This window comes from Chenopodium album, chromosome 20 (assembly GCF_948465745.1).
Source record: "Chenopodium album chromosome 20, dcCheAlbu1.1, whole genome shotgun sequence".
NCBI lineage: Eukaryota > Viridiplantae > Streptophyta > Magnoliopsida > Caryophyllales > Amaranthaceae > Chenopodium > Chenopodium album.
The window spans coordinates 31,254,367-31,272,200 of record NC_137853.1 but is presented as its reverse complement, the minus strand read 5'-3'; the positions used below and the strand labels follow the sequence as shown (position 1 = coordinate 31,272,200).

At 36.7% G+C, this 17,834-nt stretch overlaps 1 protein-coding gene across 1 annotated transcript in view; it reads left to right on the top strand.

Moving 5' to 3' along the window:
• The first annotated feature begins 327 nt into the window (after positions 1 to 327).
• LOC145597023 (7-deoxyloganetic acid glucosyltransferase-like) overlaps positions 328 to 17,834 on the top strand; it is a 125,429-nt gene continuing 107,922 nt past the window's right edge. Inside the window, exons 1-3 of the mRNA XM_081653204.1 lie at positions 328 to 664; positions 6,814 to 7,096; positions 9,085 to 9,641. Of these exons, the coding sequence (XP_081509330.1) occupies positions 449 to 664; positions 6,814 to 7,096; positions 9,085 to 9,641 (1,056 nt within the window). The 5' untranslated portion in view covers positions 328 to 448. The remainder of the gene's footprint in view (positions 665 to 6,813; positions 7,097 to 9,084; positions 9,642 to 17,834) is intronic.

Sequence of the window (17,834 nt, the reverse complement as noted above, 5' to 3'; positions counted from 1 at the left end):
TTGTTTATTTATTTATTTGCCTTATTATTATGTCTTTTTTTTTTTTTTTTTTGAACTTTTAAGAATAATGTATAGATAATTATATTTCAATTCTAAAACTATTTGTTTACATGATTTTCCTCATTATATTGTCAACTAAAGAGTTCCCTGATTATGGCTAGCTCATTGACGTGTATCGCCTTAGTAATTAATAAGAAAAAATAAATTGCAGGATTTCTGAATAGTGCATTGATGAGGCTCCATATACGACATAATATATTACTTGAATAAAACCATGATACTACAATCGAGGGCAGTAACACGATTTGATCTCAATCAACAATAAATTAAGTATATTGTATAGAATATTAATAAATAAAGTGTGGCATTCACATTTTGTCAATATATATTTACTACAGTCGTAATACATTACCAGATCAATTAACACTCTGAATCTCAAAACCAAAATATGGAGCACCAATCTTCTACTCAAATACCTCATGTCCTTATATTTCCAGTACCATTACAAGGCCATGTAGGCCCTTTGCTAAACTTAGCTGAACTTTTATGCCTTGCAAATTTCAAGATAACATTTTTACATACAACCCACAACCACCAATGGCTCACCAAGCACACTGATATTGAAGCTCGTTTTTCCCGTTATCCGGGGTTTAAGTTCAAGATGGTGTTATACTAATAAGCAATAAAACAGAAATAACTTATCTCTTGATGCGTGAACCAAACTGACAATAGCCGCGTCGTGGAGAACCACTGACCTAAAAGACGATTCCGCGCTACCTCCCGGTGCAGTAGACAATTGCGGTCGCCCTCCAGGATAAGCACGGCGCCGGAGTTTATGTGCACTCACAAACCCGACTGGAACTCAGAATACTTGCCCAGAAAACAGAACAGAAAGAACATGTATTTAGATAAGTTTAGAGAAGAGAGAAGACTGATTGTGTTGTGTGTTTTGGCTAAGAAAACCACCGAATATTTATAGGGTGAAGAGGAAAAACGGAAAGCATGAAAGGTGGGAAGAATCTGGCCAAGAAAACGACCAGATTAATCTGGTCAGTCAACAACTGAGGCAAGAAACAAGGAATTAATCAGTCAGCTACAATCAAGGAATTAATGGCTGATTAATTCTCACAACAGTCAGAAAAGAATAAACCCAACAGACAAAAAGGAATATTCTGTTTAACAAAGAAAAGGGAAATAAAATTTCTCCAAAAAGATAACAAGGACCCACGCCCGCGCATCGCATTCCCCAAGACCCCAAGTCCCAAGTCCCGAGGCCCGAGCCCGACCCGACCCGGCTCGGCTCGGCGCGCGCGCGCGCGTGTGTGTGTGTGGAGTAACACACACCTCCAACTCACTCAACTAAGTAGTGCTAAAGCACTACATTATAAAAACAAGGAAAAACCTTCCTCCCCAATCAATGTGGGACTTTTCCCCTTCCATTTATTTCTCTCTCTCTTTCTCTCTTATTTTTCCCAACACTCTTGTTTTATATCAAGAACTTCCAACAATCCCCCACAGGTTCGAAGATATGAAAAAGAAAGAAAGGAAAAATGAATTCTGGGCAAAACAAAACAATTGCATAAGTGTCAATGTCTCGCGACTTGAATTAACACATAGTGGACATCAAGCTATGATCCCTCACCTAACAAGTGACCTTCGTCTTGAACTCAATAGGGAGTTAGGGACCCGTCACTTTGAGCCACACAATTGAACATGTATAATATTCTGAAATTCCGCGAATAAAGATGACGCATTATACTGGCCATACGTCCAGCCTGGATGCTCATAGGTGCTCTAGAGTATAAGCCCACGAAATACTCATAGGAAGCGGCCACACTTCCACACCTAAGTAGGTGAACTCCATCAAGTGTGAGCTACAACACACCTCCAAAAATATGGATATGGGTTCATTAAGAGCCGTATGCTCAACCTCCTTCTCATATGTAGCTAAGCACAAAACAAACATCTAGAGATGGACAAATAAAATGAAAATGTGCTTCCGAATTATTACATAACGTTCCCCTTTGAACTCATAGTGAGTATGAGTTCATTATTTCACAATTCATACAACGGGCTTTAGCCCCATCTCTTCCGATGTTTCCAAAACTAGTTTTTTACATAGGCCTTTAGTTAACGGATCCGCAATGTTCTTTTCGGACTTAACATAGTCCAGTGATATCACCCCTTCAGACAACAAATTTCTGACGGCTTTATGCCTCAGACGGATGTGTCTCTTCTTCCCATTATAGGCATGGTTGTGTGCAACAGCAATAGCAGCTTGCGAATCACAATGAAGTGCAACTGAAGGAGCTGGCTTCCCCCACAGTGGAATATCTGCAAGCATGTTCCTCAACCATTCTGCCTCATGACCTGCCAATTCAAGAGCAATAAACTCAGATTCCATAGTAGACATAGCAGTACAAGATTGCTTACAAGATTTCCAGGATACGGCTCCACCCCCAAGGGTGAAGACATAGCCACTAGTGGAGTTAACTTCATCATTATCGGATACCCAGTTGGCATCACAAAAACCCTCCAAAACTCCAGGAAATTTGGAGTAGTGCAAACCCCAATCCATAGTACCCTTAAGGTACCTAAGCAACCTCCTTAGAGCAATCCAATGATCACTGCTTGGATTATGAGTGTACCTGCTCAACCTACTAACAGAATAAGCAATGTCAGGTCTAGTGTAGTTCATAAGAAACATAACACTACCAATAATTCTAGCATATTCAGACTGATTAACTGGATTACCATTATTTTTCTTTAAGTGGAAACTTGGGTCATAGGGAGTCTTAACTGGATCGACATTAAATGAGTCAAACTTTTTAAGAAGTTTTTCAACATAGTGTGACTGATTAAGACAGATGCCATTTGGAGTCCTCTTGATTTTTACTCCCAAAATCACATCTGCCTCACCCATGTCTTTCATTTCAAAATTCGAACTCAAAAACTGTTTTGTCTCATTTACACGATCCAAGTTAGTCCCAAAAATCAACATATCATCCACATAAAGACAAATAATTACACATCCATGACTATCATGCTTAAAATAAACACAAGAGTCACCTTCATTAACATGAAAACCATTACCAGTCATAGTCTTATCGAATTTGTCATGCCATTGCTTTGGAGCTTGTTTAAGCCCATACAATGACTTGACTAACTTACAAACCTTCTCCTCTTGTCCTGGAACAACGAACCCTTCAGGTTGGACCATGTAAATCTCCTCATCCAAGTCACCATTCAAAAATGCAGTTTTGACATCCATTTGATGAACAACAAGACCAAAAATGCAAGCAAGAGCAATTAAAGTCCTAATGGTTGCAATTTTAGTAACAGGGGAGTAAGTATCAAAATAATCAATGCCAAACTTTTGAGTAAAACCCCTTACCACTATCCTTGCCTTATACTTGTCTATGGATCCATTGGCCTTTAATTTTTTCCGAAAGATCCATTTACAAGTAATAGGCTTACAACCTCTAGGAAGTTCAACCAATTCCCAAGTGTCATTATTGAGAATTGATTGTAATTCACTATCAATTGCTTCTTTCCAAAATACAGCATCAACTGACCTCATTGCCTCATCATAGGTTCTTGGATCATCTTCCAAAACAAAAATATGCACAAAATCATCATCAATTAAGGAAGATTCAGATAAATAAGAAGTAATAAAATCAGGACCAAAACTATTTTCCTTTCTTGCCCTTTTGCTTCTCCTTGGCTCCAAAACAGAATCATCGTTAGTAATAGGAGCATTAGCAATAGGTAAACTAACAGAACTACTAGCATGCAATTCACTATCATTAGAAGGAGACATTTTCAAAGGAAAAATGTTCTCAAAGAACTCAGCATCTCTTGCTTCAATGATATGACCACCTGCATAAGAATTGTTAGCACCTTTAACAAAGAAACGATAAGCTGCACTTTGATAAGCATAGCCAATAAAAATAGCATCAACAGTTTTGGGACCAATCTTATCCCTCTTGAAGCTAGGTATGCCTACTTTTGCTAGGCACCCCCACACTTTCAAGTATTTCAGGTTTGGCGCTCGACCTTTCCATATTTCGTATGGAGTCTTGTCAAGCTTCTTGTGAGGAACCCTGTTCAAAACATGACAAGCAGAAAGAATAGCCTCCCCCCACATGTTATTAGGAAGCCCAGAACTAATAAGCATAGAATTCATCATATTCTTTAAAGTTCTATTTTTCCTTTCAGCTATACCGTTTTGTTCGGGTGAATAGGGAGCCGTCGTCTCATGAACAATGCCAAGTTGCTCACAAAATGCCTTAAGAGTGTCAGGGCTGTACTCCCCACCCCTGTCACTCCTAACCCTATTGATCTTTTTGTCCAACTGGTTTTCTACCTCAGCTTTATATTTGAGGAACATTTCCTCAGCTTCGTCCTTAGACCTGAGAAGATAAACCATACAAAAACGTGAACAATCATCAACAAAAGTAATATAATACTTTTTACCCCCTCTACTTTCGTGATTATTAAAATCACCTAAGTCACTATGAACAAGTTCTAGTACTTCAGTCTGTCTATCTACTGATTTAAATGGCTTCTTAGTAAATTTGGCTTCAACACAAACTTGACATTTCGAAAAATCAGTTTTAGAAAAACTTGGAATCAAATTTAAGTGTTTAAGCCTTTTAACAGAATCAAAATTAACGTGACCTAATCTAGCATGCCATAAATCAATAGACTCAGCAATATAAGCAGAAGAAGTACTAGCATTCTTATTCATAGTGTCAATTTTAACATCAAGAGTAAAAAGCCCCCCATTACAAAAGCCCTTCCCCACAAATTCCCCATTGCGAGTAAGAACTAATCTATCAGAATCAAAGGAGAGCTTCAGTCCAGCTTTCATGAGCAAACTGCCAGAAATTAAATTCCTGCGCATTTCTGGAACATGCAAAACATTAGTGAGAGTAAGCAATTTTCCAGAAGTGAGAGCGAGAACGATCTTCCCTTTGCCTTGGATAGAAGCAGAAGCTGAGTTGCCCATGAAGACATTTTCACCTTCAACCTTGTCATAGGTAGTGAACATGTCCTTGTTGGCGCAGATGTGCCTGGTAGCTCCAGTGTCAACAATCCACTCAGCAGCATTACCTGTAAAGTTAGCTTCTAAAACAACAGCAACAATAACGTCAGAATCCTCAATAAGATTTGCTTGACTTTGCCCATTCTTCTTCTTGACCCTGCAATCTCTAGCCCTGTGACCAGTCAAACCACACTCATAACAGATTCCCTTAAACTTGTACTTCTGAATTTTCCCATTAGGCTTAAGGTTACTGTTTTTGGCTTTGGACTGGTTGTTTGATTTGGGTTCAACAAGGTTGGCTTTGGCAGAAGAAGAGGAAGGAAAAACAGAAGGGGTTTTGTCTTTGATACGGTTTTCCTCCTCAATTTTGAGGTGGGCAGCAAGTTCCTCTAAGGTTAGGTCTTTCTTTTTGTGCATGAGTTGGTTACGAAAATCCTTCCAAGAGGGAGGGAGTTTCTCAATAAGAACAATAGCAAGGGTAGTATCACAAATAGACAGACCTTCAGCAGCCATATTAATACAAATACTCTCATAAGCATGAATCTGATCAATAATAGGCTTATCATCAACAACTTGAAAACTTAACCACTTACTAACACAATAACGTTTAGTACCAGCATCATCAGTTCCATATTTTTTCTCTAAAGCATCCCAAATATCCTTAGCATGATAGAAACCCATATAAATATCCAACAGACTATTCGACATATAATGCAACAACATGCCCTTACAAGTTCTATCATCCTTAGAAAACTTAATCTCAGATTCAGACAAATCATCTTTATCAACAGGTTCAACAATATCAGCAAGAACATATGCAACATCAATCTGCTCCAAATAAAAATGCATCCTAACAGCCCAACGTTTATAATTCTTTCCATCAAGAGGTTCTAGTTTAGACATATCAGGAACAAGGAATTTGGAAGCCATAATCGTCTTTTAGATTGTTATACTAATAAGCAATAAAACAGAAATAACTTATCTCTTGATGCGTAAACCAAACTGACAATAGCCGCGTCGTGGAGAACCACTGACCTAAAAGACGATTCCGCGCTACCTCCCGGTGCAGTAGACAATTGCGGTCGCCCTCCAGGATAAGCACGGCGCCGGAGTTTATGTGCACTCACAAACCCGACTGGAACTCAGAATACTTGCCCAGAAAACAGAACAGAAAGAACATGTATTTAGATAAGTTTAGAGAAGAGAGAAGACTGATTGTGTTGTGTGTTTTGGCTAAGAAAACCACCGAATATTTATAGGGTGAAGAGGAAAAACGGAAAGCATGAAAGGTGGGAAGAATCTGGCCAAGAAAACGACCAGATTAATCTGGTCAGTCAACAACTGAGGCAAGAAACAAGGAATTAATCAGTCAGCTACAATCAAGGAATTAATGGCTGATTAATTCTCACAACAGTCAGAAAAGAATAAACCCAACAGACAAAAAGGAATATTCTGTTTAACAAAGAAAAGGGAATAAAATTTCTCCAAAAAGATAACAAGGACCCACGCCCGCGCATCGCATTCCCCAAGACCCCAAGTCCGACCCGACCCGGCTCGGCTCGGCGCGCGCGCGCGCGCGTGTGTGTGTGGAGTAACACACACCTCCAACTCACTCAACTAAGTAGTGCTAAAGCACTACATTATAAAAACAAGGAAAAACCTTCCTCCCCAATCAATGTGGGACTTTTCCCCTTCCATTTATTTCTCTCTCTCTTTCTCTCTTATTTTTCCCAACACTCTTGTTTTATATCAAGAACTTCCAACAGACGGTACCGGATGGGCTACCCGATGCTCATCCACGAACTGATCCGCTCAGGTTGAGTGAATTGTTTAAGGGATTAGCATCTAGTGCTAAACCGCTTTTGAGGGATATTTTGGTAGGAGATAAAGTGACTTGTGTGATATTGGATGAATGGTTGAATTTTGCTTATGATATAGCTAGTGAAGTGCAAGTGCCAGTAATGGCGTTTAGTACTTCCGGTGCATGCTTTACTTGGATACTTCATTGTATTCCAAAGCTCGTTGAAGCAGGGGAAATTCCTTTCAAAGGTATGTATACATACTATTACTCTGTAGTCTTTTAGACCATTATTATCGATCCAGTCTGAATCTGATTTTAGCTTAATTAATTGATTCGTCTATGAATCTTAGCATGTTTGGTAAGAGTGTTTTTTTAAGCTGAAAATGGGTTCAATAAAACCATTACCGTCGTCGTTACCAAATGTTTGGTTAGAAGGTTTAGGTAACAATTATCATAACCTATGGATAATGGTTTCCACCTATTTATTACCACTCTAAAACTTAAAGGTAACAATTTCATTTGCCCTCCTCAAACAAAAATAAAAAAAGGGGATAAGTTTAAAAATTATTCCTTTTCACTTCATTTCCAAAATCTGTACCAAACGCTCTCTTCAATATAAAATGATTGGTATTCGGTCAACTCTAATGCGCTAATTGTGCATAGAGCAGTCAAAAGCTGACCCGAACTGAAAAATTTACCCGAACCCAATTATGATCCAGCTTATTTGAAACCGAGAAAATGGTGACTCGAACCCGATATGACCTGACCTGCAACCAACCCTAGACCCGAGTTTAATTGAGTATTTGAGACCCGAACCTGGAGATGACTCGACCTGGAGATGACTCGACTTGAATATAGCCCGTAAATTATTGACCTGAAACGAACCCGATCTGAAATGAGATTGACCCAAACATGCTTTAACCAGTCGAAACCCGACCTGTTACTAACCTAAGTCGAATTCTACCCGACCTGTAACTAACCCGACCCGAATCGAACTCGACTTGTTATTGACCCAACCCAAATTCTCCCTGACTTGTACCTGACCCATTTCAAACTCAACCTAACCTGTTATTGACCTAACCCAATTTCAAATCACCCCAAATTCATTTATGACCACCGTATTCATATATTGTTATATAATTATGTACTCACTTCTAAATTATTTCTACTATGAATATGATGTTCGTCGCGCAAATAAGAATGTAAGATAATATTATATGAATTTAATGACAATTTTTGTCAATTGTGTCCTTGTGCCAATGAATTGCTATGAGAAGTTCAATAGCAATTCATACTACTCCTTAGACAAATCAAGTTATTTGCTCATTTCTAAGTGTTAGAATATATCTATCTGAACTCGATCATGACCCGTCGTGTTTAAATCCGAGAAAATGGTGACCTGAACATGATATGACCCAACCTGAAACCAACCAGAGACCCGAGTTAACCCAGGTTTTCAAAACCCGACCCAACCTGGATATGACCTTACCTGAATAAAACCCGCTAATTATTGACTTGTACCGAACCCGAGAATGCCCCTAACCGGTTATAACCTGTTGAAACCCGAATTTAACCCGACTTGTCATAAATCCAACCCAAATTCAACCTGACCGGTTATTGACCCGCCGTGAATTCGACTTAAACCTGATAGGATGCATGACCCAACATGACCCGATCCACATTGACCCGGCCCAAACTCGACACGCAAAGGTAATGATATTAACCTGAGTTGACCCGACCCGCATTGACCAGACTAAAACCCGAACCGTATACCCGAATTGACAGCTCTATTGTGCAATTGCATGTAGAAAGTGACACGTCTCTCAAAATTAATATTAAATTCTAATATCTTAAAATGGTTGAAAATTTGTTTGAAATGCATAACACTAGCAAGTTTTAATTTTTCCAATGTTATTTGTTTGAAACTTGTCAATGTTATTTTTTCAAAACACTAGGTAGATTTAAAATTATCATAAATAAGCACGCAAGTAATTACGAAGAAGTACTTCTGAATTGTTACCGTAAACCTAAAATTAGGAAATCTCTTGTTTCCCATCAACAAGTGTGGCAAGTTGACTGATTAAAAGTTTTGTAGTTAACACTTTTGATAAGATAATAATGTCAATACGTAGAATCATGCAAGTTATTCATCATCCTCATCTGCATTTGTGGAATTTTAATATATTTGTGATATTGTGAGAATGCTTTTGAATTACAATTAATGAACTATCTACAGATGAAGAAATGGATAAGCTAGTAAAGAATGCACCCGGGATGGATAGCTTCCTTCGCTACCGTGACCTTCCCAGCTTCTGCCGAAAGCTAGACATATCTTCCTGTCATAAACTCCAACATCGATTCTCCGGCGAGATGCAGCTGATCAAGCAAGCTCACTCCTTCATTCTCAACACTTTTGAGGATCTTGAAGGTCCATGTCTTTCACTCATTCGCGAGCATTGCTCAAAGGTTTACTCCATAGGACCATTACATGCTCACCTAGACTACAAACTCGGTACAAAAGAAAAAACATTGTCTAATACTAATAACTTTTTGGAAGTTGATCAAAGTTGCATATCTTGGTTGGACCATAAGCCCGACAAATCTGTTGTCTATGTAAGTTTTGGTAGCTTAGCTATCCTCACAAAAGACCAACTAACGGAATTTTGGGCTGGACTGGTCCAGAGTAACAAGTACTTTCTCTGGGTTATAAGGCCCGATCTCATTATTAAAAGTGACCTAGATAGTCCAATTACCCAAGATTACCTTTTAGACGGTACTAAGAAGAGAGGATGTATAGTGAATTGGGTCCCACAAAAAGAAGTCTTGGCTCATCGAGCCGTTGGTGGGTTCTTTACTCATTGTGGATGGAACTCGATACTAGAAAGCATTGTGACTGGGGTGCCAGTGCTTTGTTGGCCTTACTTTTCAGATCAGCTTGTCAATAGCAGATACGTTAGTGATGTTTGGAAGATTGGTCTAGATATGAAGGATACTAGTGATAGAACAAGAGTGGAGAACATGATTAATGATCTCATGGAAAGAAAGCATGACAAGCTAGAAACATCAATGTCTATAATGTCACACTTGGCAAACAAAAGCATAAGTGAAGGCGGATCTTCTTACACAAATCTTGACCATCTAATACAGGAAATAAAAGCGTTTATCAAGAAAGAGCCAACCTTCTAGGGAAGGGACCATATTAGGTTAAAATAACTCTTGCATTTTTTATATTTTAATTAATATATTATGTTGTTTCCCCTTTGTTTTCTCTAATTCTTATAAAGAATTGATTTTAAGCGTGGAAATAAAATGCTTCCATTTTTATAAGGGGTCATAGTTGTATCCATAAGTTGTTTAATTTTTATGTTTTTTTGAAATTTTTGTTACATTAATTCAGAAAATGTTGTAACACTCCTATATATGCGCTAAAAAATTTTTGTAACACTCCTTAAAACTACTTCACTTCAAAAATTCTCATTGCAATTCACTTATTTATCTATGTCACTACAATAGATAATTTTCGAGCCATGTTCAGTTAAGAATGTAATTCAATTATCAATCTAATAATAAATAAATAAATAAACATGTAAATAAATAAATAAATAGTGAAGTTCCTAAACTCCTAGGCAAGTAAAATAAGTGTTTAAAGTAAAGTTTAGGAGGGTAAATGTACGGATGTCAGTGGGACAGGTCATGTAGGAGACTAGCCCCATCCTCACCATAATGGAGCAGGGATGGGTCTCGGTTTGGCGAGTGGTGGGGCTAGGATGGGGATAAAAACCATACCTGCCATAAGTGATTGGGCGGGGGTGGATTTTAGGTTGTACCCACCCTATCCCAACCCCACCCCACTCGCCCCACTTCAATTCATACCCGCCCCGCCCCACCCCACCTACCTACTTCGTACCAACCCGTTATCCATATTCATATATTTTAAAAAAATAAAATAATATGCTTTATACAATTTTAAAAAAAAAATTAACTAAAATGATGTAGTAAAAGTATAATAATTTGTAATAGACTTGTATTATAAACAAAAAATCTGTAATATTGACAATGATTTGTTTTTTTTTTAATTATTATAATCATAAAATTTTATGTGGTATTATTGCATTTGGGAGGCGGGTCTTAGGATGCAAATCAGGTGGGGGTGGATATCCAAGTGGGGGGGGGGGGGGTAATGAGGCAGGGATGATTTTGAAATTGTACCTATTGGGGTGGGGGTGAAGATGAATTTTAGACCCCAACCGTGGGGGTGAGGATGAAAATTTTAGGTAGGGATGGGGTTGGGAAGGCCAACATCCCCTCCCCCCTCCCCCTTTGACATCTGTAGGTAAATGCCCTCCAAAATACTCTACTTTAGTATAAGTATCTATAATAATATATAAATAGAAGATGGGATTTGGGTGATAAATCACACTTTCAATTTCCAAAATCACCCTTTCTAAATATTGTTAATTTTTTTTAATAAAAAAAAATTACCGACCAATTCTATTTTTTTAAGCATAATACAATTATACAAGCAGTATATATCTTTTTTTTTGTTTTTTATAATAATCTGTCGATATAAAAAAATATCGTACGACTTCATTAACTTTCTTTGTAATAACAATTTTTTTAAAAAAAATTTACTAATTTTATTTTTTATTTTTTATTTTAATCAACAGTTTTTAAATTTACACCTACTAATTATTTAGATATATGACAATTAGGAGGTGGATAAAGCCTATTAGGTTTCTTATATTACACAGGCACGTATTGCATGAGTTTCTTAGCTTGTATAGAGAAATAGAGGTTCTGGTTTATAAATTTTAAATTTTCTTTTTTTTTTCCCTCTAATAGACCAAAATACCGTTTTTAATATTTTATTTAAAAGACACCCTTCTAGATTATAGTTAATTATTGATTTTAAATAGGAAAAATTTACATGAATTATACCAACTTTGCGCGACCTTCTTTAAACAAGATAAACTTTGAATTATTTATTATCAATAAAAAGCTTAACATACATTTTCTTAAAGATAATAATAATAATAATAATAATAATAATAATAATTATTATTATTATTATTATTATTATTATTATTGTTTATTAGCGGGTTCAGAGGTTCTCGACGACGCAAGACATTGGGGCTCGTGCTGCAGCTTATATCTTCACTAGGTTGATGATGTTGATGATGATGATGATGATTATTATTATTATTATTATTATTATTATTATTATTATTATTATTATTGTTATTATTAGCTCAAAAGATTTATAAAAAATTAGTTGGAAGTCGATATAGTGTCCGTGTCCCCACTTCGTCAGCTATGGCTAAACCAATCCTAATTATGATGTGTACGGTAGCTCGTGCCTGTAGTCACCTAATCGTGTCTCCCCGTCACAAACTCATTAATGAATGACCTTTTATAGCTAATTGGTCAAGTTGCGCTAATGAAACTAAGAATTACTTAAAAATCGGCCCTTAGCTTATTCCATATCCTAATCCAATCCCTTTTTGCCCGAACATCAAACCAAACCTTTTCCTTTCCTTCGTATTAAGCCAACTTCGCCTTAACCCATCTACGAAATCTCGCTCCATCAAGCCCAATAATTACCTAAGCCTTAATAACCCTAATCCATAATAAGCATAAGACGCGTTGTACCTCGTCACGCTGCAACGCACCGCTTCAGGCCGCAAGGCATCGCGCCACGGCAGATGCACTACGTCACAACATTTGCACAATGTCATGGTAATTTTAATTTTCTAGTGGTGCAATTATTTCTTGCACGACATCTCATTTCTGCACCCTAGCTTGTAAATATGACCCTTATTCCAGGTTTTCAAACAGCAACACACGACATTACATAGCAACATAATAAATTCGAGCCTCAAGCTAACTTATTATCATCGTACGACCTGTTCTAATCATCGTTTTAAACCAATTCAAAGTTGTATGCAATATTTGGAGTTTTACACTTCAACTTAGATGTAAAAGGTTGAATTTATGAGAGTGTTGACAAATCTACACTTTATTTCATTTTGATCGGTTTTTTCATGCAAATACCCTTGAGTTATCACTCAATTAATTCACCATATATACTAAATAAAAATTTTAATTCACCATACTCACATTAGTTTCACGAAAATGACAACAAATCCCTTAATAACTAGCACAGTTGGTCATTAAGGTTAATTATGCCACGTGGCAGCCTCTAACTGGTTCTTATTTATATTAATTAATTAATTAATTAAAAAACTTTTAAAAAAACTATTTAAAAAAAACCCCACCACCTCAGCCCAACCCACCCCCCCTGCACTAACCCCTAACCTATCGTGCCCCGCGCACCCTCACCGCCACCAAGACCCCCACTCCCGTGGTCAGTGCCCCTACCACTTGTCGTAGACCTTCCTGTTAGGTTTTACTGTGTCCTAAACACCATGCGGAAACCACAATCCGCCACGGACACATGTATAATTAATACTATTAAAAGCATGTAAAACACATAATCAAATTATCGGTCTTAGAGATTATACCCTTGAAGCGTGCTTCACCCGACCACGAGCACAAACCTTGAAACGGCAACCTCGGGAGCGAGAATCTCCGCGCGATTCCTCTAACGGCTCTCACTCCGTACTCAAACTTGGTCGTGATTTAGTAGCTTGGACTAAATAACAACACGACTTAGAGTTTCGTACTCAAGGTTATCTCACTATTGATGGAGAACCCTTAGAGTCCAACTCTATTACAAATCCCTAAAACTAATGGGGTATTTATAGGGATTACCATCAAAAATTAAAACCCTAGCAATTTAATTTAATTCTAAATTAAATTAATTAGCACAATCTATAGTCATTTGACACATGTCGCCAAACAAGAATGGGTAGGTGGGAGGACCACCTTGACCTTAAGTAATAAGGCAAGTGGTTGCTCTTCCCCACCTACTGGTCAGCTGTAATACCCCGTATTTTCATACGTATTTTCCTAATTAATTAATTAATTATTATTTTACAAAAAGGGTATTTTAGTAAATTAACTTACTATTTGAATTTTGGAGCCAAAATGATATTTGAATTTTGGCGCCAAAAATATTTTGAAACCTAATTATTATTTTTAGATTTTGGATAAGATTTATTATCCATTTATTTTATTTTAAAAATCAGATTATTTATATATTTCGGATATTTTAATTAAAGTAAAAACTATATTTTATTAATTAATTAAGAAGTCCGAAAATTCCCATTTATTTAGCTAAGAAATTCGGATTTTCTATGTATAGAAAATCTGATTTTCTTAGTTATTTATTGGTGAATAATTGGTATTTAATTAATTAATTATTTAATTAATTATTCTATATTATTTACACAATTATTTTTATTCCTTAAAATCTAGCAAAAATCTTCCTTAATTCCACTAATGAGGTCCGAAAATATGAGCTATGGTAAGCTCAAGATTTTCGGCCCTCATGGCTAATTTTGGGGGAATTTATTTTGGTAAATTATATTTTTAATTATCTCCTTAAAATCTAGTATTTTCCTTAATTCTATTTTTCCATCTCCTTAATATTTGATCATCTTATTTTCCTACCTTATATCTCCCTTGATTATTCCCCAAGTAATCTCCCTTACCATATTATTTTTCATGACAACACATGTTCCATATTTTTATTATGCACAATTACCTTAATATCAAAACTTTCCATATTTCTTTCATTCTCTTCTCCAAGTAATTCCTTAATTCTTTTTACCATAATTCTTCCCACATTCTCTTGCCATAATTATTGAATGAGCTAGCCTATAAATACCCCCTCATACCTCTCACATTCTTCACACCAATTCTCTTCTTCTCTTACTCTTCTTCTCCTCTTTTCTAAAGAAAATCAGCCCGTACATCTTTGGAGCCAATTTTCGGGCACTTCTGGTCAGTTTTGGGGTTTTGCTATTTCACAGAAAATTGTTCCTCTCGAAAAATCCTTGAGGTTAGGCTCAAGAATTACCCAATACGGAGTTATATAGAAGGAGTTACAGCCTCTGCAAGTTCTGCCTATTCTTATCAACGCAAATCCAATTCTTCTCTTTTCCTTGGTTTTCTACCTTTTCTTCTTCTCTTCTCTTATTTAATTAATTATTATTATTATGGGGGATTTATAAAATTATTATGACTGGTTTTAATTAAATCAGATTTTTAATGATGTTTATGAGAAAATAATTTAAAAGGTTCATGTACATATAGTTGGGGGTTTTTAATTTAATTGTTGTGATTATTTGTTAACCTTATAATAATTAAGGTTATATTTATTTGTAGGGTGTGTTCAATCAAGGTTCTTGAAGTCTATTTGTGTGATTGCTAGCAAGGATCAAAGGTACGTTTAGGTGGCTAGATACCTTTGAGATTGATTGGATTGAATAAGCATGTTTGAGTGATTTTATGATGGTTGAATTTAAATTGAATTGAATTGAATTGAATTATGTTTTATAAAAATAAAAGCATGTTTAAATAATTGGTTTTGATAAATAAATTGAAGGATTAATTTTTATATCATGTTTTGAATAATTAAAATTATTACTCATGTTTAAAAGGTTTGATTTTGAAAGCATGTGGAATTAAATAAAAAGGAGTTTTAAGTATATTGAATTATTGGTATTGGTTTCAAATCATGAGTTTTGGAATTTTTGGATTAAAAAGGATTTTGAATTATTATTAAAGCCTTACAAGCATGTTGTTAGTAATCCCACTATGCGGATTTGGTTTGATAAGACTTTGGGCTTTGCATGACCGAGTCTTTCCTCAAGAATAGCCTTGCAACATAAGGAGACTAGCTTGGGGGGCGTGCACACTTGGGTGAGGAATTGGATTTAAAAAGAGGAATTGGATTTAAAAAGAGGAATTGGTTTTATTGAATTGATTATTGAAATATTGAATTATTGAAATTGGTTTTAAAAGCATGTTTGCAAATAAATTGAGTTTAATTATCTTGCACTTATCGTACTTAGCATATTTTGCTAATCCGTATTTCTTCTTTGTTTTGGTTCGCCCTGTTTACCTTAATGGTAAGCAGTGTTGGTTAATTTCAGGTGAAGTCAATATGTGAGCATATGGAGTCCCGGGAATGTCTTCATCTAGATTAGGAATGTTGGTCTTTGTCTTTAATTATGAGTACTCGTGACAATGGTTACTATTTATGGTTTTTTTTTAATAAGAGAGTATTAAAGTTTTCGCTGCAAAGTATTGGTTTTATTTAGTAAGTTTTGGTAGCCTTGCGTAATCACGAGGCGGTAATACGCCTAAGTCTATCTCTACGGTATGATTATACGTATTTTACTAGTATTTCCGTAGAGGGAGATTTGGGGGTGTTACATCAGCTGCCTAGTCGCCCGGCCTTGAGCTGCAAGGCATGTCTTGGCGCCCAAGGCTAGGCCCCAGTTAGTAAGCCTTGCTATCTAGGCACGCTGCAAGCCCATCGCAAGGCCGGCGTAGGCCAGGCCTTTTCTTGCGGCAGCCCAGTGCAGCTAGTATGGCTTAGCAAGTTGCCTTGCGACCAGCCAGCCCTCCACACGCGAGCCTAGCATCGTGCTGGACCTTGCAGGGCTGCTGCTTGGCCTGTGCCTTGTGGCATGGCTTAGCAGCCCGGTTTGGCGCTCGGCTAGGCCTTGCCCCCATGCACATGATGCGGTAAGGCCTCGTGCCTAGCACGATGTGTATCTTGACAATTTCTACGTTTAATCGATTCCTTGACTCGACATAACGTCTGACATTCGGTTTCGATGCTCTAGTCTCGAAATCCGACGTTTAAGTTCGTAATGTATCTATTGACGTATTAGCGCCTTTCGGCTTAATCTTTCACCTTAGTTTGGTTACAGGATTGAGTGTGACCCGTTAGGTTCAGTCAAGAGCAAGCTGCAAGATTAATTACATTAATCTCACTTATCGTAGCGGCCTCCATTTGTGCATTCCAATCACTTGACTTCACTATATAATTAGCTCCGTAATTAATTCTAAACCCTCTATCGAAATAATACACTTGTTCGAAGGACACCATTCCTTTCAATTTCCCACTTGTCCTTCCGGACAAGTGTGCGGTGTGTGTATTGGCCTTTCCTATGTCGCTTAATGCCTCTTCATGATCTATAAGGTAAGATTCATCATCATCCTTATTACGTCCAGAAGTGTTTCACGAATTTCAAGTACATATGATTATCCAAAATCCATCTGAGTACGGCCATGGATCTTCATAGTAATGATGTTCGAGAGGTCTTGTAAAAACAAAAAAAAGACATATTTTTCATTGTTAATGGGAAGACATTCCCAATCTTGTATCATCAAGCTTCACTTGCTATGAGGCATAGTTGTCTGAGTGTTGCCTTTATAATCCCCTTTTACGGTCGACGTTTGACAACATTAAAACAAACTAGTACTCAAACAAGTGAACTTACAATACTCATGGTTGATGAAAAGGTACCGATAGCCTTAATGAGATAGATACTTATGATGATACTTATCCGGTATAGTTCCAAACTCATACCCGTGCAAATGAGTTATGACGTTCATGTCCTCGTAGCACAAGAAATGGTGCTATAAATCATACTACACACTAATCTCTAAGTACGGTCATTAATTATCCATCCTTTAAATGACCTCGATTAGGGATAATTTCAATATCACACTGATCAATGTTCAATTAATAGGTGTTTCCTTATCCAAAACATGGTCTTGTTACCTCATTTGAATATTATTAAATCGAACGGACTTACCATTTAATTTTAAACCACAGTTAAATGAACATGGAATAATAATAAGCAAATTTATTCCACTATGAAACTTTTAAACATTTCATCTTATGATAAATGGTTTTCCCAAATGTTTAAGAGTAATACTCATTACAAAACATTTACAGAAATCACGCCCATATCTAATATGCTTGATTTCTTTTATGCAATGGTGAATGTTGTGTTTCACTTATCGCATAGGTTTAGCTACCATTACTTTGCAAATATTAACATC